Source organism: Mytilus californianus, unplaced genomic scaffold, assembly GCF_021869535.1.
Source record: "Mytilus californianus isolate M0D057914Y unplaced genomic scaffold, xbMytCali1.0.p SCAF_4, whole genome shotgun sequence".
NCBI classification, from domain to species: domain Eukaryota; kingdom Metazoa; phylum Mollusca; class Bivalvia; order Mytilida; family Mytilidae; genus Mytilus; species Mytilus californianus.
Window position 1 is genome coordinate 76,470,725 of NW_026262690.1, and position 24,064 is coordinate 76,494,788.

The following is a 24,064-nucleotide window of genomic DNA, read 5'->3' on the forward strand; positions in this document are numbered from 1 at the left end:
TTACCATAAGGTTAAATACCACAAAAGGAAGGTTGGGATTGATTTTGGGGGTTATGGTACCAACAGTTAAGGAATTAGGGGCCAAAAAGGGGCCAAAAATAAGCATTTTCTAGTTTCCAGACAATAACTGTGGAACGGTGTATGGATCTCTCTGAAATTATACTACAAGTTTCCATACCACAAAGGGATGGTTAGGATTTGCTTAGGGGGGTTATGGCTCAAACCGTTTAGGAATTAGGGGCAAAAAAGGGGGAAAAACAAGGTTGTCCTGGTTAATGGACAAATACTTTAGTACAAAACATAATTTAAAGCAGTGTAAGGGAGATAAATCAAATACATCATTGAAATTATCTCCCTTACACTGCTTTTAAATTATGTATAAAGTAATGGTTAATGAACAATAAAGATAATTTAAAACAGTGTAAGGGAGGTAATCTAAATACAACGTTTTGGTTACTTCCCTTACACTGCTTTTAAATTATGTTTAAAATAATGCATATTTATAAAGGAAGACCAGTAAAAATATCTGCAAATGTTGCATCTTTTTTTTTTACAAAAAAATCCATATGAAAGATTTGACACTATATTTTTATACGACCGCAAAAAAATTTTTGTGGTCGTATATTGGTATGACGTTGGCGTCGTCGGCGTCGTCGTCGTCGTCGTCCGGCGTCGTCGTCGTCCGGCGTCGTCCTGCGTCGTCCGAAGACACATTGGTTTTCGCACTCTAACTTTAGTTTAAGTGAATGGATCTTTATGAAATTTTACCACAAGGTTCAATACCACAAAAGGAAGGTTGGGATTGATTTTGGGGGTTATGGTAATAACAGTAAAGGAATTAGGGGCCAAAAAGGGGCCAAAAATAAGCTTTTTTGTAACTTCCAGACATAACTTGTGTGTTAGTGTATGGATCTCTCTGACATTGTACCACAAGGTTCCATATCACTAAAGGAATGCTGGGATTGATTTTGGGGGTAATTGCCTCCAAATTTTAGGAATTAGGGGCCAAAAAAGGGGCAAAAAACAAGCATTTTTCTAGTTTCATGACAATAACTTGTGTGTAAGTGTATGGATCTTTCTGAAATTGTACTACAAGGTTCCATATCACAAAGGGAAAGCTGGGTTTGAGTTTGGGGGTAATTGCCCTAAACGTTTAGGAATTTGGGGCCAAAAAGGGGCCAAAAAACACATTTTTTTCTAGTTTCCAGACAATAACTTGTGTTCAAGTGTATGGATCTCTCTGAAATTGTACTGCAAGGTACCATACCACAAAGGGAAGGCTGGGATTGAGTTTGGGGGTGATGAATCATAATGGGGGTTCAAAAAATTTTGGGGGGGGATTTATTTTTTTTTCCTTTTTTTTCTTTTTTTCCTTTTTTGTTTCTTTTAAAATTTTCCATTTTAAGTTGGTTATTTCTGATTTATATTTAAAATCAAATAATAATGATATGGTAGGAGATACACACCAAACAGGATGTGTAAATTATTATATAATAAGTATTGTGCAATAGCAAGAAATTTTCAATTGCACAGTATTGCACAATAGCAAGAAATCTTCAATTGCACAGTATTGCGCAATAGCAAGAAATCTTCAATTGCACAGTATTGCGCAATATCAAGAAATATCCAATAGCACAATATTGCGCAATAGCAAGAAATTGTCAATTGTACAGTATTGCGCAATAGCAAGAAATATTTAATAGCACAGGATTGTGCAAAAGAAGATACTTCCTATAAATTGCTTATTTCTTGACCAATTTCAATGGGGTTTTATTCTTGATTTCATGGGGTTCTTTAATATGCTGAATCTAACCATGTATTTAGTTTTTGGATTTTGGGCCCCGTTTTTAAATTGGTCCACATTGAGGTCCAAAGGGTCCAAAATTAAACTTTGTTTGATTTCATCAAAAATTGAATTATTGGGGTTCTTTGATATGCCGAATCTAACTGTGTATTTAGATTCTTAAATTTTGGTTCCGTTTTCAAATTGGTCTACATTAAGGTCCAAAGGGTCCAAAATTAAACTTTGTTTGATTTTAACAAAAATTGAATTCTTAGGGTTCTTTGATATGCTGAATCTAAACATGTATTTAGATTTTTGATTATGGGCCCAGTTTTCAAGTTGGTCCAAATCGGGGTCCAAAATTAAACTTTGTTTGATTTCAACAAAAATTGAATATATGGGGTTCTTTGATATGCTGAATCTAACCATGTATTTAGATTTTTGATTTTTGGGCCCCGTTATCAACTTTGTCCACATTGAGGTCAAAAGGGTCCAAAATTAAACTTTGTTTGATTTCATCAAAAATTGAATTATTGGGGTTCTTTGATATGCCGAATCTAACCGTGTATTTAGATTCTTAATTTTTGGTTCCGTTTTCAAATTGGTCTACATTAAGGTCCAAAGGGTCCAAAATTAAACTTAGTTTGATTTTAACAAAAATTGAATTCTTAGGGTTCTTTGATATGCTGAATCTTAACATGTATTTAGATTTTTGATTATGGGCCCAGTTTTCAAGTTGGTCCAAATCGGGGTCCAAAATTAAACTTTGTTTGATTTCAACAAAAATTGAATATATGGGGTTCTTTGATATGCTGAATCTAACCATGTATTTAGATTTTTGATTTTTGGGCCCCGTTATCAACTTTGTCCACATTGAGGTCAAAAGGGTCCAAAATTAAACTTTGTTTGATTTCATCAAAAATTGAATTATTGGGGTTCTTTGATATGCCGAATCTAACCGTGTATTTAGATTCTTAATTTTTGGTTCCGTTTTCAAATTGGTCTACATTAAGGTCCAAAGGGTCCAAAATTAAACTTAGTTTGATTTTAACAAAAATTGAATTTTTAGGGTTCTTTGATATGCTGAATCTAAACATGTATTTAGATTTTTGATTATGGGCCCAGTTTTCAAGTTGGTCCAAATCGGGGTCCAAAATTAAACTTTGTTTGATTTCAACAAAAATTGAATATATGGGGTTCTTTGATATGCTGAATCTAACCATGTATTTAGATTTTTGATTTTTGGGCCCTGTTATCAACTTTGTCCACATTGAGGTCAAAAGGGTCCAAAATTTAACTTTGATTGATTTCATCAAAAATTGAATTATTGGGGTTCTTTGATATGCCGAATCTAACCGTGTATTTAGATTCTTAATTTTTGGTTCCGTTTTCAAATTGGTCTACATTAAGGTCCAAAGGGTCCAAAATTAAACTTAGTTTGATTTTAACAAAAATTGAATTTTTAGGGTTCTTTGATATGCTGAATCTAAACATGTATTTAGATTTTTGATTATGGGCCCAGTTTTCAAGTTGGTCCAAATCGGGGTCCAAAATTAAACTTTGTTTGATTTCATCAAAAATTGAATTCTTGGGGTTCTTTGATATGCTGAATCTAACCATGTATTTAGATTTTGGATATTGGACCATAATAGGTGAATGTCCAATTTAAAATTTTTAAGTTCTTAGACCACATTCATTCTGTGTCAGAAACCTATGCTGTGTCAAATATTTAATCACAATCCAAATTCAGAGCTGTATCAAGCTTGAATGTTGTGTCCATACTTGCCCCAACTGTTCAGGGTTCGACCTCTGCGGTCGTATCAAGCTGCGCCCTGTGGAGCATTTTATTTCAAATTTCAAATATTGAAAAATTTCAAGAAGAAATCTTTAATTGCACAGTATGGCGCATTAGATTTGTAAAATCTTTGATCACATTTATTTATTTGTTATGCCGAATCTAACAGTGTATTTAGATTTTTGATTTTGAGTCCAGTTTTCAAATTAGTCTACATTAAGGTCCAAAGGGTCCAAAATTAAACTTTCTTTGATTTTAGCAAAAATTGAATATATGAGGTTCTTTGATATGCTGAATCTAAACATGTATTTAGATTTTTGATTTTTGGCCGTTTTCAAGTTGGTCCAAATTGGGGTCCAAAATTAAACTTTGTTTGATTTCAACAAAAATTGAAAATATGGGGTTCTTTGATATGCTGAATCTAACCATGTATTTATATCTTTTATTTGTGGACCCCGTTATCAAATTGGTTCATATTGAGGTCAAAAGGGTCCAAAATTAAACTTTGTTTGATTTCATCTAAAATTGAATTATTGGGGTTCTTTGATATTCCAAATCTAACCGTGTATTTAGATTTTTAATTTTGGGTCCTGTTTTTTAAATTGGTCTACATTAAGGTCCAAAGGGTCCAAAATTAAACTTAGTTTGATTTTAACAAAAATTGAATTCTTGGGGTTCTTTGATATGCTGAATCTAAACATGTGTTTAGATTTTTAATTATGGGCCCAGTTTTCAAGTTGGTCCAAGATAGGGTCCAGTATTTAAACTTTGTTTGATTTTAACAAAAATTGAATATATGGGGTTCTTTAATATGCTGAATCTAAACATGTGTTTAGATTTTTGATTATGGGCCCAGTTTTCAAGTTGGTCCAAGTTGGGGTCCAAAATTAAACTTTTTTTGATTTCAACAAAAATTGAATATATGGGGTTCTTTGATATGCTGAATCTAACCATGAATTTAGATTTTTTATTTGTGGACCCCGCTATCAAATTGGTTCATATTGAGGTCAAAAGGGTCGAAAATTAAACTTTGTTTAATTCCATCAAAAATTGAATTATTGGGGTTCTTTGATATTCCAAATCTAACCGTATAGTTAGATTTTTAATTTTAAGTCCCGTTTTTTAAATTGGTCTACATTGAGGTCCAAAGGGTCCAAAATTAAACTTAGTTTGATTTTAGCAAAAATTGAATTCTTGGGGTTCTTTGATATGCTGAATCTAAACATGTGTTTAGATTTTTGATTATGGGCCCAGTTTTCAAGTTTGTCCAAGTTGGGGTCCAAAATTAAACTTTGTTTGATTTTAACAAAAATTGAATATATGGGGTTCTTTGATTTGCTGAATCTAACCATGTATTTTGATTTTGGACATTGGACCATAATAGGTAAATTAAAAAAATTCAAGTTCTTAGACCACATTCTTTCTGTGTCAGAAACCTATGCTGTGTCAAATATTTAATCACAATCCAAATTCAGAGCTGTATCAAGCTTGAATGTTGTGTCCATACTTGCCCCAACTGTTCAGGGTTCGACCTCTGCGGTCGTATCAAGCTGCGCCCCAGCGAAGCATTTTATTCAAAGAGTTGTGCCCCTTGGAAACATTAATTATATACAAAATTGTATCATTAGGGCTCTCATGTGTACAATTCTTGCCAGAATTTTCTTAAACTTAAATCATCGGTATATATCAGCAGTGTTTGACGAGTTTGAAAATCAGTGCAGATCGAAAATATTTAAAAGAGTTATGCCCCTTGGAAATATTAATTATGGAAAATTGCCTTATGAGCGCTCAAATATATGTACAATTCTTGCCAGAATCTTATGAAATTTATATGACAGGTTTATATCATCAATATCTTTGACGAGTTTGAAAATCAGTGCAGATCAATTATTTTTAAAAGAGTTATGCCCCTTGGAAATATTGATGATACGGAAAAGCCTTCATTTCTCTGAGATATTAATAAAAAGCCTTATAGAACAAAAAAAAGTGCTTTTCGTCTCGCCTGCGACAAAAGTCGCGGAAAGCGAAACAGGGATTGCTTTTCCCGGAACAAACTGCAAATTGTGGTCGTTGGCCTTGAGAAATATTGAAATTAAAAATGCAGACTGACTAACTTTACTGGGGAAAATAATTAACCGGATTAGTGACCCATCGGATGCCGATAAGCGTATTAGCTGTAATCACAACTTTATAACACCTGTTGTAAATGTTAATTAGCTGAGGGTCATAAACTTGTAAGTAACATGTAGACAGGTAGAATTATAGCATTTTCATGCGAAAATGTTTTACACTTTCCAAATTTAAGTGACGATATTGATTTGAAATACTTTCGTCATTTTGAAAACAGTTTCGTAAATTACGAAAGTGACGAGCGCTAGCAAAATCACTGTTTTCCGGCGATGGCTGATGACAGTGTCAATTATTGTTAAGTTTTCTGCTTAAGTTAGTTTGATAGGAACTACTTGTGATAGATCATTGATATTTTGTATGAAGATGCATTACTATCAGTATATATCAGTTTGATGACAATTATGAGGCCCTGCCCCCTAGGACATGGTCCAATGACTTTGAATTAATTAGCAATTTTTAATGTTAAGTTTTCTGCTTAAGTTAGATTGATAGGAACTACTTGTGATAAATCAATGGTATTTTGTATGAAGTTGCATTACTATTAGTACACATCAGTTTGATGACTATTTTGAGGCCCTGCCCCCAGGCCATAGTCCAGTAACTTTGATTTTTATTAGCCATTTTCAATGTTGAAGTTTTCTGCTTAAGTTAGTTTGATAGGAAGTACTTGTGATAGATCAATGATATTTTGTAAGAAGTTGCATTACTGTCAGTACATATCAGTTTGACGACTATTTTGAGGCCCTGCCCCCTAGGCCATGGTTCAGTGACTTTCAATTAATTAGCAATTTTCAATGATAAGTTTTCTGCTTAAGTTAGTATGATATGAACTACTTGCGATAGATCAATGATATTTTCTATAAAGTTGCCTTACTATCAGTTTGATGACTATTTCGAGGCCCTGCCCCCTTGGTCATGGTCCAATTTTATGGCTTCCTATCAATTAACAATTTTCAACGTTAAGTTTTATGATTACCCGGTAAGTTAATTTGATAGGAACTACTTCAATAGACAATATTTTCTATAATGTTACATTGCAGTCTGTACATCTCAGTTTGTCAACCATTTCGAGGCCCCACCCGCTAGTTGGTCCAGCGACTTTGATTTTTATTAGCAATGTTGCTGTCCATCAGATTGTTTTTTAGCTCACCTGGCCCGAAGGGCCAAGTGAGCTTTTCTCATCACTTGGCGTCCGTCGTCCGGCGTCCGGCGTCGTCTGGCGTCGTCCGTCGTCTTCCGTCGTCGGCTTTAACTTTTTACATTTTGAACTTCTTCTAGAGAACCACTGATTGGAATGAAACCAAACATGGCATGAATGTTCCTTATGAGGTGCTGACCAAGTGTTGTTACTTTGTAGCCGATCCATCATCCAAGATGGCCGCCAGCGGGGGACTTAGTTTAACATAGGACCCTATGGGAAATGCATACAAATGACTTCTTTTAGAGAACCACTGAATGGAATGTAACAAAACATAGCATGAATGTTCCTTACAAGGTGCTGACCAAGTGTTGTTACTTTGTAGCTGTTCCATCATCCAAAATGGCCACCAGTGAGGGACTTAGTTTAACATAGGACCCTATGGGAAATGCATACAAATGACTTCTTTTAGAGAACCACTGAATGGAATGAAACAAAACATAGCATGAATGTTCATTAGGAGGTGCTGACCAAGTGTTGTTACTTTGTAGCTGATCCATCATCCAAGATGGCCGCCAGCGGAGGACTTAGTTTAACATAGGACCCTATGGGAAATGCATACAAATGACTTCTTTTAGAGAACCACTGAATGGAATGAAACAAAACATAGCATGAATGTTCCTTACAAGGTGCTGACCAAGTGTTGTTACTTTGTAGCTGTTCCATCATCCAAAATGGCCGCCAGTGAGGGACTTAGTTTAACATAGGACCCTATGGGAAATGCATACAAATGACTTCTTTTAGAGAACCACTGAATGGAATGAAACAAAACATAGCATGAATGTTCATTAGGAGGTGCTGACCAAGTGTTGTTACTTTGTAGCCGATCCATCATCCAAGATGGCCGCCAGCAGGGGACTTAGTTTAACATAGGACCCTATGGGAAATGCATACAAATGACTTCTTTTAGAGAACCACTGAATGGAATGTAACAAAACATAGCATGAATGTTCCTTACAAGGTGCTGACCAAGTGTTGTTACTTTGGAGCTGTTCCATCATCCAAAATGGCCGCCAGTGAGGGACTTAGTTTAACATAGGACCCTATGGGAAATACATACAAATGTCTTCTTTTATAGAACCACTGAACGGAATGAAACCAAACATGGTATGAATGTTCCTTATGAGGTGCTGACCGAGTGTTGTTACTTTGAAGCCGATCCATAATCCAAGATGGCCGCCAGCGGGGGACTTAGTTTAACATAGGACCCTATGGGAAATACATACAAATGTCTTCTTTTAGAGAACCACTGAATGGAATGAAACCAAACATGGTATGAATGTTCCTTATGAGGTGCTGACTGAGTGTTGTTACTTTGAAGCCGATCCATAATCCAAGATGGCCGCCAGCGGGGGACTTAGTTTAACATAGGACCCTATGGGAAATACATACAAATGTCTTCTTTTAGAGAACCACTGAATGGAATGAAACCAAACATTGCATGAATGTTTCTTATGAGGTGCTGACCGAGTGTTGTTACTTTGAAGCCGATCCATAATCCAAGATGGCTGCCAGCGGGGGACTTAGTTTAACATACCACCCTATGGGAAATACATACAAATGTCTTCTTTTAGAGAACCACTGAATGCAATGAAACCAAACATGGTATGAATGTTCTTTATGAGGTGCTGACCGAGTGTTGTTACTTTGAAGCCGATCCATAATCCAAGATGGATGCCAGCGGGGGACTTAGTTTAACATAGGACCCTATGGGAAATACATACAAATGTCTTCTTTTAGAGAACCACTGAATGCAATGAAACCAAACATGGCATGAATGTTCCTTATGAGGTGCTGACCAAGTGTTGTTACTATGAAGCCGATCCATAATCTAAGATGGCCGCCAGCGGAGGACTTAGTTTAACATAGGACCCTATGAGAAATACGTACAAATGTTTTCTTTTAGAGAACCATTGAATGGAATGAAACCAAACATGGCATGCATGTTCCTTTTGAGGTGCTGACCAAGTGTTGTTACTTTGAAGCTGATCCTTCATCCATGATGGCTGCCAGATGGGGACAATGTTTAACAAAGGACCCTATGGATGATACATACAAATGTCTTCTTTTAGAGAACCACATACTGAATGGATTGAAACCAAACATGGCATGAATGTTCCTTATGAGGTGCTGACTAAGTTTTGTTACTTTGAAGCTGATCCTTCATCCATGATGGCCGCCAATAGGGGGACTTCCTTTAACATAAGACCCTATGGGAAATACATACAAATGCTTCTTCTAGAGGTGCACTGAATGGAATGAAACCAAAACATGGCATAAATGTTTCTTATGAGGTGCTGATTAAGTGTTGCTACTTTGTTGCCGATTTACTGTTCAAGATGGCCACCAGGATTTTTTATTAAATTACAGGACCAATATTAAACCAAATTTGGCCTCACTCATTATTAGGGTATCTGTTATGATTTTAATCTATTTTTACATGATTTCCAAAACCAAAGTAGAATCAGGTGAGCGACACAGGCTCTTGAGAGCCTCTAGTTTCTGAATTTTATGCCGACAGGCGAGACATATCTCTATGACAACAGTTTATTTTAGTTATTGCCCTTGTACCTTGGATAGATAAAATATGTGCAACGTGGGGGACATTGGAACTCTGTTCTTTTATTTATTTTTGAACTTCTGAGATAAGTTTTGGAAACTATGTACATTTACCAATTTTACTATTGTTTTATTAACAAAATTGGTATGTTCAGCCAAGAGCACATATTCTATTGGTTTGTATGCAGATTTTTGCAAAGTCATGCAATCAAATATCCATGGAAATATATTTTTCTCTTAATCCACATGTACAAATTAAAATCTTTCCACAGTTTAAGATTTTATATTTTGATCAGTGTAATAACAAAAGACATATTGACATTATATTCTCTGTACCCATGGTAAACATCTATCGTTTTCTAAATATGTTAATGCAATTATCCTCTTCAATTCACTCTAATAGCCCAAGTGGAAATATTCCAATTCTAAAACTTGTTCAATCCCATTCTGTCAGACAGATTTTGACAGTTACATGTAAAGATGTTTTTTTTTCACTTTGACATTATTGAATTTCGCTTAAGGTGCTATGAACTATATTTATACATATTCATAGAAATCAATTAATTTATATTAATACTGATTTCTTATAATTCTACCATGGTTTTTTGTAAGAATGCATTTTATGACATCTTTTTAAGTTTTTATTTTAAACTATAAAATTTAAGAGAGAAAATTAGGGATAATGATGCATTTAAACAACCAACACAAATGTGTACATGCATTATCTAACAATCATAGATACATATGGTATAAAAATTATGCATTTTGAAAGTTTCTAGATTATTTCTTTACATGGTTGCTAAAACTAGAAAATAGGGTTAAAATGCAGATTTTGACTTGTATCTCAAAATTTAAAGCAGTTATTGGAAATATGATTTAGATAGAAAAATCAAACAGTTCATGATCAAGTTCTGACATTTTCAGTAAAATGGGACTACTCAATTTGGATTAATTATTCCTAACTTAAATATATCCTTTTTAGCAAATTTGGGGCTAGAAATGCATTGTTAGTAAACTCAATATACACACCTTTTCTAGACCCAGAGTGATTTGGACTGAATGACAAATTATATAAACTTGTCATTATTGAAGACCGTATGTTGATCTCTAAATGTCTTTTTTTTTTTGTGTCATTAGTTTGCTGTCTCGTTGGTGTACACAGAAATCTACTGTAAATTCAGAAATTAATGTGTGCATTCACTATTGGGAATCACTGATTACTGGTTAAAATGCAAGATCTAATTAATGCTATTACAAAAATTTTGTGAAGAAATATCACTGCTGAAATTAAGAGTGCAAGAAACCTATAATGTGTAATATATTTAATCACAATCCAAATTCAGAGCTGTATCAAGTTTGAATCTAGTATTCATACTTGCCCCAACTGTTCAGGGTTTCGACCTCTGCGGTCGTATCAAGATGCACTCTGCGGAGCATTTTATTATTATTGCAAATCCGATACTGCCGCATTTTTGGTATTAATAAAAACATGGCAATACTGTCTGAATTTACAACTTACTTTTATTAAAGTGCTATGCAAATCAGTTCTGAAAAGCACTTTACTCTGCAATATTAGTATTTAATACAACAACAACAACAACAATTTTGATTTGTCAATCAAAACGCCACAAGTAGCAGAACAATGACAGACACATATATACAAGTGCCAAAAAATCCAATGCTAAATGAATCCTTTTAGATATAGTGACAGCAAGTTTTCAGTACTTAATGTACTGCTATAGACATCATGCCTTCTTTGAACCACAAATGGATATAAATGTTTACATTTTAAGAGAATTTTGAAGAAAAAACATATGTTTAATTTGTTTGTCTGACATGAAAGTAATTTAATGGATATTGGAGAAGTACTTCAAGTCAGAAGTGATAACAGAAACAGATAATTTTTTCATTTCAAAATTATGAATTTGGATTGTAGATGCAGTTAAAGATCAGTTGTAATATGAAATTTTCAGTACACAATTTTTGTTTATTACTGTGACTTGACTTTAAGTGTTGCTCTCTACCTATTGCAGTTTATTCAAAATTCTGACCAAATTGCAATTTGTTTTATCAAACCAAACTATTTAACTGGTCAGATATTTTAACAAACTGCTGTAGAAAACTACAGTCCGGTCATGAAAGAGCAAGGTGATACATGTAAAATAAAGCATACTTACAATCCTATTAGACTTTAATTCCACTTCATTGATATTTTGAAAATGATGATAAGAATTTCTATACATTCTTTTATTATATATAATTGTCATTCAAAAGGTGAAAGGTAGTAATTTTTGTCGAGCCTTCGACTTTTGTCGCAGAAAGCTCGACATAGGGATAGTGATCCTGCGGCGGCAGCAGGACACAATGCCTATTACCACAAAACACATATCAAGTTTGAATTTTGGTTCGTCACTTTAACCGTTCTAGAGTTATGCCCCTTTATAAATGGAAAAATTACAAAATTTTTAGTTTTCATTCTCTAACTTAAGTTTGCCTCAACCAAATGTTATGAAACTTATACACAATGCTTAATTCCACAAAACACATATCAAGATTGAATTTTGGTAGCGTCACTCTACCTGTTCTAGAGTTATGCCCCTTTATAAATGGAAAAATTGCAAAATTTTTAGTTTCCGGTCTCTTACTTAAGTTTGCATCAACCAAATGTTATGAAACTTATACACAATGCTTATTACCACAAAACACAGATCAATTTTGAATTTTGGTAGCATCACTCTAACCGTTCTAGAGTTATGCCCCTTTATAAATGGAAAAATTACAAAATTTTTAGTTTCCGTTCTCTAACTTAAGTTTGACTCAATGAAATTTTATGAAACATATACACAATGCTTATTACCACAAAATAAAGATTAAGGTTGAATTTTGGTAGGGTCACTTTAACCATTCTCGAGTTATTCCCTTTATAAATGGAAAAAAATGCAAAAAATTTGCTTAAGTTGCCTCAACCAAATGTTATGAAACTTATACACAATGCTTTTTATACTCCTGTTTACGGACGTATTATGGTATAATGTTGACCGTCTGTCCGTCATTCCGTCCGTCCATCATCACATGTCGGACATTAACTCAAAAAATCTTTAACCAATATGCATGAAACTTTGGTGAATTGTATATATCTATTGACGTGAGCTCCCTTTCAGTTTTTATAAATTTCAGATTTACCATTTCTGAGTTTTGGGGTTTTATTCATTAAAAAAGGGGGGATTTTCCAGTTTTCCGACAATAACTCAAGAATTTGCTTTCACCAACTTGCAAGAAATTTTGGTGAATTGTTTATATCTATTGACATGAGCTCCCTTTGGATTTTTATAAATTTTAGATTTTACTTTTCCGAGTTACAGGGTTACAGGGTTTTATTCATAAAAAAAGGGTGATTTTCCAGTTTTCAGAACAATAACTAAAAAATGCTTTCAGCAGTTCTCATGAAACTTTGGCGAATTGTTTATATCTGTTGATGTAAGCTCCCTTCAGAATTTTATAAACTTTAGATTTTACATTTCTGAGTTATGGGGTTTTATTCATTAAAAAAGGGGGGATTTTCCAGTTTTTGGACAATAACTCAAAAATGCTTTCAGCAGTTCTCATGAAACTTTGGTGAATTATTTATAGCTATTGATGTAATCTCCCTATTGATTTTCATAAATTTCAAATATGACATTGAGAAGAAATTGAACTTTATTTGTTTATAGTCTGACAACAGATTTACTAAGTATTGCGCAACAGCACAGTGTATTGCACAACAGCAAGAAATCTTTAATTGAATATAAATTCAATTCATATAACCAATTTCAAGTTTGACTACATTTATTCAGAAACCTATAATATGTCAAATATTTAATTACAATCCAAATTCAGACCTGTATCAAGCTTGAATATTGTGTTCATTTTTGCCCCTACTGTTCAGGGTTGGACCTCTGCGGGCGTATCCAGCGGCACTCAGCGAAGCAGTTTATTATCACAAAACACAGATCAAGTTGAATTTTGGTAGCCTCACTTTAATCATTATCGAGTTATGCCCTTTATAAATCGAAAAACTGCAAAATTTTTAGTTTCCGTTCTGTAACTTAAGTCTGCCCAACCAAACATTATGAAACCTATACACAATAGCTTATTACCTTAAAACTCAGATCAAGTACAAATTTGGGTAGCGTCACTTTTATTTTTCTTGAGTTATGTCCCTTTATAATGTTGTATGCAAGCAGGGGCATCATCTGTGTCCATGGGGACACATTCTGCATTTTTCTAATCACAATCATATTGCAATTGTACCAGGCAATTTTACAGGAAAAGTAAAAAAATTGCTAGTGTTCATTATTGAAATATAAATTAAAACATTATGGTTATTTTCCTAAGTGTAAGGGTCAAAAGATCACCAGAAAATCCAATTTATTTCTGAAAGGTACAGCTGCATGTCCAACTGAGATGATGGAAAACAAAATGTTTCTCTGCGCCAAAAAATTTCAAACTCAAGGTTCCTTTACAAAGGTGCGAGGAACTGAATATTTTCCTATAATCAGTGTTTGTAGACTCATATTTTGTACGTAATAGTTAATAAAATCGACAAATTTTGAGTAAAAAAAGTTTTTTTTCAAACGTACTTTTGTTTGCATCTTTTATCTTTAAATCTGTGTGGTAGAGCATTTAAAGTTACATCATTATATTATAAATATTCACACTTTTTGCAATAAAACAAAAACACAAATCAAGATATTCTGAGAGGCCTCTTATCTCCGGCAATGACCCATGGTATCTATTACGTGCAATTATCTTTCTTATTAAAATAAGCAGTTGAAACATTTCTGAATTCCATGTTCATATGAACACGATATTACTATTTTGTTTTCTTCAATGAATTCTGACTGCTACAAATGTATAGACCACTGTAAAAATTATGTGGCCAATTAAACCAAAATAAATTTGTTATGAAATAATACATATGAATAAAGATACATGTGGTTGATGCAAATAGCAAATGTTATCTTTAAATCAAACTCTATCCAACTTTAGGTCTAGATAAGTCAAAATTATGATTTTTATAGAGTACATTATGACATCGTTACTAGAACAATGTGTAAAAATTTGTTGATTTTGAATTTATCACATATTTATATGCATACTTTCTGTCAAATGTTGACAATATTTTCTAAACTGATATTTCATTGAATTACAAAGCCAATATAAATCCAAATCATTTATCTTGTTTAATAAATTGCTGTAGTATATTCATCATAACATGCATACCAAAAATACAAATAATTAATCAAATAATTCAGTATATTTATAACATGCATAACATCATTGCAAAAGGGATAACTGGAATAGCAAAAATGGAATTATTCAATATGCCAGAATGACATCTGGTTCAATGTTTTTGTGCAGTGTTTTATGACTAAATTGTTTAGTAGCTGTTTTATCATCCTCTTATCTTCTTTTGATTGATTTATCTGATTGCAACCTTAGATATTCAAAATAAATTAGTTTCAACAACTAATAAATTACTTTCTATAAAAATTCATTCAGAATTTCTTTCCTTTTCTTAGAAGTGATTCTTATTTCAGTTTGCACTTTAAGTTGAAGTGTTAATTGCTGGTGTAAACATTATAAAACATTTTAACAATCATATCTGTGACTGTTTTCACAAAAAATCTTGGGATTAGAATTCATGGTAAGTAATACTGAAATGATCATGACTAACAAGTATTTATACTCTGTAAGATTTATTTGTGAAAAGAGTCACTGGTCAGTTTCTTGTAAACAATCAGAATCAATGTGCACAGGCCAAAAAAATATAGTTATGTTTCATGCCTACCTACATACCTTAAATTTCTATGCCTATCCTAACACATTTTATGGAAATTTTGATTAAGCAATGTTTAAGTTCTCACATTTTTGGTTAAGTAATGCTAAAGTCCAGAACCTTTCCTTACATACATTTTGTATGTACATGTAAAATATATATCCTACTCTATTTGTTCTGCCAGGAGACAAGTAAATATAGATTCTACCACTGCATGGAGTGTGATATGATATTTATCCACTCGAGACAGTTAAATTTTCAAATTTCAAAATTTTGAATATTTAAAATTTAACGTTCGAGAGGTGATAAATATTGTATTGCATGAGATGTGATGGTGATATCTGTTTCTCTAATGATTTTTAGATGACCTGCAGACAATCTTATTCGATTGATCTGCAAAAAGATGTCTTCTTTCCATCAGGCATGGTTGCCTTTTTTCATGAGGTCAAAATAGGATAAGATAAGATAAGATAAGATATTTTATTTCCAATTATGGGCCCCAAAGGGCATAAACATTACAACATCAATAATTTTTCATAATACAATACAAACAATGAGATAAAAAAAAAAAAATAAAATAAAAACGAGAACTATTTAAGTTCTTAAAGAATACATAGATAAAGAATCTATAGTATGTTTCTTTTTTAATACTAATGCATTTTATTGCAAGTGTGGTTGATATAGATAACAAACAAGCAGCCCAAAAAGAAAAAAGAAAAATAGATATCCATATATGTATAGTACACAAAAAGTTGGATCAATTAAACATATAATAATTAGCCAAAAAGAAAGTAGAAATTAAGCATGTCCATTATGCCCCCGCCGTAGCGGTGGGGGCATGAAGTTTTACCCTTGTCCGTCTGTACGTACGTACGTCCGTCCGTACGTCCCGAAATTGGTTTCCGTTCTCTAACTTGAGTTTGCCTCAAACAAATGTTATGAAACTTATACACAATGCTTATTACCACAAAACACGGATCAGGTTTGAATTTTGGTGTCGTCACTTTACCCGTTCTAGAGTTATGCCCCTTTATAAATGGAAAAATTGCAAAATTTTTAGTTTCCTTTCCCTAACTTAAGTTTGCCTCAACCAAATGTTATGAAACTTATACACAATGCTGATTACCACAAAACACAGATCAAGTTTGAATTTTGGTGGCGTCACTCTAACCGTTCTAGAGTTATGCCCCTTTATAAATGGAAAAATTGCAAAATTTTTAGTTTCCGTTCTCTAACTTAAGTTTGCATCAACCAAATGTTATGAAACTTATACACAATTCTAATTACCACAAAACACAGATCAAGTTTGAATTTTGGTGGCGTCACTTTAACTGTTCTAGAGTTATGCCCCTTTATAAATGGAAAAATTGCAAAATTTTTAGTTTCCGTTCTCTAACTTAAGTTTGCCTCAACCAAATGTTATGAAACTTATACACAATGCTTATTACCACAAAACACAGATCAAGTTTGAATTTTGGTGGCGTCACTTTAACCCTTCTAGAGTTATGCCCCTTTATAAAAGGAAAAATTGCAAATTTTTTATTTTCTTCTTAATATCAAGTTATTTTTAAAATTGGAGTCATCTTCCTTTGTCCATGATTATATTTGAATCAACTACAATCAATGCTTTATACAATGCAATGTTTAATTTTACCTCCACTGATAAAACACAGATCTAGTTGAATTTGGGAAGTGTCACTTTAACCATTATTGAGTTATGCCCCTTTATAAATGGAAAGATTGCAGAATTTTTAGTTTCCATTCTGTAACTTAAGTTTGCCCCAACCAAACATTATGAAACCTATACACAATATTCATTACCACAAAACTGAGATCAAGTACAAATTTTTTGTTTCCGTTTTCTAACTTTAGTTTGCCTCAACCAAATGTTATGAAACTTATACACAATGCATATTACTACATAATACAGATTAAGTACGAAATAAGGTGCCGACACTTTTACCATTCTTGAGTTATGTCCCTTTATAAACATAAAAATTGCTGAATTTTTTAGTTTGTCTCAACCTAATGTTATAAAACTTATACACAACTGTTCTAGAGTTATGCGTGTTTACAAATAGAAAAATTGCTGAATTTTTAGTTTCTGTTCTCAACTTAAGTTTGCCTCAACCAAATGTTATGAAACTTAAACACAATGCTTATTACCACAAAACTCAGATCAAGTTCAAATTTGGGTAACATCACTTTTACCGTTCTTCAGTTATGTCCCTTTGTAACTATATGATATGCAAGCGGGGGCATCATCTGTGTCCACATGTGGACACTATCCACATTTATTTTTTAATCCGCTAGTATGTTTGTGATATTCAGATGAATATAATTTTCTATGTCCAATTTATTAAAAAATAGGAAATTCAGAGGAAAGCAAGAAAATTTGATGTCTGAATTGAATTCTGACCAATGAAAAACTGAGATCAAACGAGCCACACGTTGATTTAATAGAAATAATTAAAGGTCAGGAAAAGGATAAATCGGTTAAGAATTAGAGAAACAAGCATATAATTTTTTGGTCTCACCAATACCAGGTAGTGATATTTCAAAGTCTGTCAAAAATTGATTGAATACATTTGTACTTAAGAGAAAGGACAATGTGTAATATGAGTAATTTTAGCTCCTCCTCCATAATAACTAATTTCATTTGTAATTTACCATAAAGTGTAAGTTAGTTACTTCTAGCTTCTAATTTACCTTGTACATAATTTTGCAATTTTATAAAAGGTTGCATGAAAAACGTCTTATACCAGAAAAAAAAAACGTTTTGCCTGTTCCTGGGAAAATGTTTGAGAAATGAAGGCTACTATTTTTACCATTTGTATTCTGGCAGGCTTATTAATACATCCTTTATAATAAAAACACAATTTAAATAATTTACCTTTAAAATTACAAAAGCTGCACAAAGCAAGGAACAATAATCAGCAATAACAGTACCTATAATAATATTTTGAATAAATTACAGAGAAAAAACTTAATTGTCCATTTCGGAAATGAAATATCTAAATCATTCATCAAATGTCTGTACATGCCAGTGCAGTTCAAATAGATATATGATACCCTCAGATATGACACCATTCAACAGGTTTGTGAAAAAGTGGGTGAGATCATGCTTCTTGTTCAAAATTGTGTGTAGTAAGCTGTTTTAATCATGATTTTGACCTGATTTTGTGCTTTCTCCTTGATTCATTTTTGATTGATTAATCTGATTGCAATCTTGAAAATTCAAAATGAATGACTTTCAACAACTATTTTGGTTAAATACTAGACAGTTGTGTTCTAAGTGACATTTTTCACTTTAAGGTGAAGTGTTTACAGCAGTAAACATGGAAGAATGGCAGATATGATCAATCTGGTCAGTTTCTTGTAAACAAAAAGTCATTATGGGTATGTCTGTTCTCTTTAGAATTTATCTTCTTATCTTTTTATCTTAATCAGAATAAGCAATATCAAAGTTTGTACTCCTTAATGACAAGTAATGAGGCCATACTAATATGATTTTCTTAGATATTTTTTAGCAGAAAATAAAAAAAAAAACATTCAAATTCAAACCTTAATTGTCATGTAAGTCAACTGATATGATTTAAAACAGTGTCCATTCATTAACATGAAAAGTTTTGACGAAATTTTTTCAAATTAGATATGTTGTTTCCTGTGACTAAATGATGGTCAAGTTCAATTTTCACGATTTTAGCTTTTCTCATTGTTGAGATGTAGACCTTTCAGTAGCCAAAAGTGATATTTATTATTTTTGACATTGAACTACTGTGCATATCTTAAAGGCTTTGGCCCTTTAATTATACCATTTGCTAAAATGTTCTACCAAATTGCAGTTTGAATTCATCTCTACAAACTAATCAACTGGTAAAATAGTTTTAAAATAGTTGATCTCATTGCTAGTGAAAGGTTGTTAGTATGCAAAAAGTGCAGTGTGATAAAATCCTATTAGATTTAAATTAACATTTGTCATTCAAACTGCAATTTGGTAAAACATTTTAGCAATTTGTATTGTGAAACAGCAAATCCTTTAGGATATGCACAGTAATAAATATATAGCGACTTGTATATTCAGCAGTTTGGATTGTAAAATCGGACTGGTAGGTAATAAGTATAGTACTCATTCTAATGTATAACAATCGGTACAGAAATGTTGCTGGTATGCTATGAATTTTTTATTTGTAGTAAACATCAGTTATCATGATTAGAGATGGTATTTTTTTAGTTAATTGAAACAGCATTTGAAATAACCTTCATCCCTAAAAATAATTCTTTTTAAACCAAGTAAAAATTAAGACCTATAGTGACTACAACCATCTGTTTCTTTTATCAATAATAACATCTGCCTAGATGAATAAATGAAACATATTATATATGATAAGAATTGCGGAACTATTTCTTGATAAAATAATATGGTTCAATCATAGATGACAAAAAAGGACCCACCAATAAGAATTAGATTTGATATGTAACTTAATATAACAAAACAAAAACAAAAAACCCAAAAACTTATTATTCTGGGTCAAATCTTAAAAAAAAAAGTTAAGAATTGTCTATTGCTATATATAAAATTAACTATTTCATCTATTTCTTGGCTTTTAAAAATGACTGTTTGAAAAAAAAATGACTGTTTGAAAAAGATCAGGAAAAAGATCAGGAATGATAGCCATATAGCATCCTCCAATGTACGTTGTCATAACAGGCTACTATTGTTTTGTATGGCAGAATGCAAAGTCTTTATCTGAGGAATGATGACCACACAGCATCCTCCGATGTAATAATAGGCTATTATTTCATTCTACTATTGTTTGGTATGGCAGAATAAAAAGTCTTTTATCTGAGGAAAGATGATCACATAGCATTCTCCAATGTAATAGCAGGCTCTTATTCCATTCTACTATTGTTTGGTATGCTGGTGAAGCTAAATAATCAAATATATATACATTTCCAGCAAATCTGTAAAAAAATTTAAAATATCTGCAGATGAAATCAAGGGAGGACATTTGCCACATCTCTGGAGTAGCAACCCTTAAATACTTTTCATTTAACATATGATTGCCTGTATGACTCTATATCAATATTTAGGTTTATTATATGAATATCATGTAAAAATATTGTATGTTGTAAAAGATTATATTTGATATATGTAAATGCCTGCCTGGGAATTAATTTGGAAAAATAAAATATCTTTATCGGTATGGCCTAATGAAAAGTCTTTATCTGATATGACTGAAAATAATTACTGCTAATTGATTTACAAGAAACTTACCTACATCAATTAACTACCATGTCTAGAATAAATTTTGACCATTCAGCAATTTTAGAGGCTATTTATCAAGCTTGTATTTCTACTAAAATTGTGCATTTGACTTTTACAACATATGGTTAATAGAGGCAAAAGGAGAGGATTGTGCACTCTTTAATCAAGTTTAACCTCACCATTTTTTGTTCATTTACAATTTTTGTTGGGCTATCTGGACCAATATGTTGTTTTTCCTGTCAGGAAGAATTTTAATTTGGAACACAATACCTTCATCGTCCATCTATTTTATTAAGGGGAAAAACACAATAAACATATATTTTCAAACAAAAAACTACAAGAAAATCATGACACCATAAGTATTGTTCATGTTGTTGTTTTCTTGAAAAGTAGAATGACACATTAAAGACTACAAACTGTTGTAGAATAAATCAATTTGGTAGGTTTGAAAAAATGTATAAACGGGAAGGATAGTAAGGGAGAACACTCTGGTGTCTTTGGTTTCTGTCGACTATACATATTGTTACACCCCCCCACCCCCCCTGTAAAAGGGGGCTATATTGCAATCACCTTGCCTGTCTGTTTCCTTCCATCCAAAAAATAATTTGGTTGCTCTCCTCTCAGTAACTTCTTCTGAACAGAATAACTTTATATATGGACAGTGATGATTAAACGTAATGTGTGAGCACTTTTTCTAACTTCAATAATTTTTCAATATATTGAATGAACTTAAATATTTTCATCACACAGACCTTCAGAATAGTTGGTTGAAAGGGTTTGACATGCAATATTTTGTCATTATTACGATACTGTTAAGTCAGAAGTTATTGCAAGGTTTTTTTTTATTGCAAATAATGTGACTGGTTGAGAATTGCAATAATAAGAACTCGCATTCTGATATCTGATACATATATTTGTATCGGCAGATTGTAATAAAACTCACATTTTTGTCCTTCCTTGAAAAATTGCAATAATAGAAGCACGCAATAATTTCTGATTTTACACTACTTGTTGCCCTTTTTGTTTTCCCATACTACTTGTTTGATAGTTTTTACACTCTTGCTTTCTAATACATGTATCCTACTGAAAGCTGCATATATCACTGTATATGGATCATCCATCATGCAGCAAGATTAATTAAATTACAGGTGTCAGGTGCGCATGGTACCAGTTTATCATTTAATTAATGTTTCATTGTTGCTTGATTCAATTATTACTTATATAGTTTATCAGTTACGTAACTTCATTTTGATTAATTTTAAATGTTGCTTGTATTTTGTAGGTGGCTTAACCCATTGTTCAAGATAGGCTACAAAAGAAGATTAGAAGTTGATGATATGTACAATGTCTGTGAACAGGATTCATCAGACAACTTAGGAGATAGATTAGAAAAGTAAACAAAGTTTGTAGTAATGCAAGAAATCTTTATACTGTTTTTTTATGCCCCCCACCGTAGGCAATGGGGCATTAAGTGTTACCCTTGATCTACCGTCTTTCTGTCCATCCGTCTGTCCGTCCCATTTTCTTTTGTTTGAAACTTGAGCTAGGGCATTTGTGTCCTCAGACATTCTTGTTTCTTTTCTTTTTATTTTGTTGAGAATTTAGTGTTGATGGCAGCTCTCTGATTGTTTTTCGGTTTAATTTATTCCCAGCTTTTACAGACTCAGGACAATTTAAAGCTTGACATATTATATACTAAGACACCTGTCTATTGTTGAAAACTGTGTGTTGCCAATAAGATGGTATTTGGCCTATTGTGTTATTGGGTTGCTGTCTCATTGATTTATACCCACATCTCCTTTTACTCATACAAATGATTAAGAGTAGATGATATGTAGAATGTCTGTGATAGAGAGAGATTCTTCAGATAACTGGGATGATGGATATGAAAAGTTTAACATAGATTTTTTGTATCACGATAGAGATGTTTTTCTGTGCATTTTTCAAAAGTTTTAATCTTAATTATGCAGTTTAGATATATGTCTGTTGATATCTTTTTATTAGACTACTGCATGTCTGAGTCAGTGTAATAGTGCACTTAGGTTTCAGGCAATCAAATGTCATTGGACTCCTGTCTTGTGTATGTAAATGGTGGCTGTATTCCTTTCAAGTTCAATAGATATTGTCAGACTCACAAGCACTTGTCTCTGGAAAAAAAAAATCTGAAATTTTTTTTTTCAGAGACCAGTGCCTGTGGTCAATTGGACCCATTAGCAGAAAGGCAGCTTTATTTAAGAGTTTCAATTATTAGTTTGAAACTGATTTCTGAAGGGATACTGTCCTATGTAAGAAACACTTTTTACAAAAGATCAACTGACCATTAAATTGTCCCTGTTTGAATGAGTATGATACCTTTCCACAATTTTTCAAACCAATTTTGAAAGACAATAGAGGAAAAGAGTGAAAGACCCATTAGTAACTTACACACTTAGTGCCAAAGCTTGGCATATTCCCATCAAACAAGTGGAATGTTGTCAAGTGCTCTCAAAAGGTATCACTTTAAAACCGTACTAAAAAGCTACAAGCTGAGTTTTTTTTAGTCAAACTCTCCCTTTTCAATTTCCGGTTTGTTTGATCAGCAATAATTTAAAAAATCCACAAAACTATAAAATTTTATTAGAATTTTATTTTGTTTCCTGCAAAAGAGAGGTGGAAGATACCCAAAGGGATATATATTCAAACTTATAAGTAGATAACAAACTGATAACACCATGGCAAAAAACAAAAAATGACCAAAGTGACAAACAACAGTATACAAAACATAACATAGAAAACTTAAAACTGAGCAACACGATCCCCACGAAAGACTGGGTCAATCTCAGGTGCTCCGGAACGGTAAGCAGATCCAGTTTAAATTTGGCACCCATCATGATCATGTTTCTCATGAAAGTACAAATTCGGTGATAAGTGTAATTCCGTGATATCACATTCAAGGGAAAGAGAAAGGGATTGTAGTTACGACAATTGAAACATATCCGAAGTCATCTGTAAAACATTATCTGTAATTGCATTATTGGAAAGATTACAGAGATTTTTTAAGTTTCAATATTTTATACTGTTAAAAACATTCAAAAAGAAACAGCAAGAGAAATGAATCATACACAAATTTCTGTAGAATAAGCATACAAAATAGTACTGAGTCAAAACAATTAAGTTATTTTACATACAAAAGTTTGTCTCCAAATTATTCATTGTTTTTTTTATCCCTTTGCAGAGAATGGAATAAAGAATTAAGGAAAAGAGAATCTGGTGGAAAACCAAGTCTGTTAAAATGTCTGATACGAATGTTTGGTGTTGAATATGCTTTGTTAGGAGTGATACTATTTATAGAGGTATGAATTTCAATTGATTTTAGGCATTTGAAAACCAAAATTATCTAGATCTTGAATCTTCAACAAATTGGTTGATACCATGAACATTGAATGTACTGAGTAGAGGCAAGGCACTGGTATGTTAAGGCATTGTAATATGTAATTGCCTTACAATATATATACAGACCAATAGCATCTCTG

The 24,064-nt window shown here is 32.6% G+C and overlaps 1 protein-coding gene across 1 annotated transcript in view; it reads left to right on the top strand.

The window, feature by feature from the left end:
• Positions 1 to 24,064, top strand: part of LOC127698724 (ATP-binding cassette sub-family C member 4-like) — a 170,000-nt gene that overhangs the window by 16,710 nt on the left and 129,226 nt on the right. The window contains exons 2-3 of the mRNA XM_052202348.1: positions 21,835 to 21,945; positions 23,767 to 23,884. Of these exons, the coding sequence (XP_052058308.1) occupies positions 21,835 to 21,945; positions 23,767 to 23,884 (229 nt within the window). The remainder of the gene's footprint in view (positions 1 to 21,834; positions 21,946 to 23,766; positions 23,885 to 24,064) is intronic.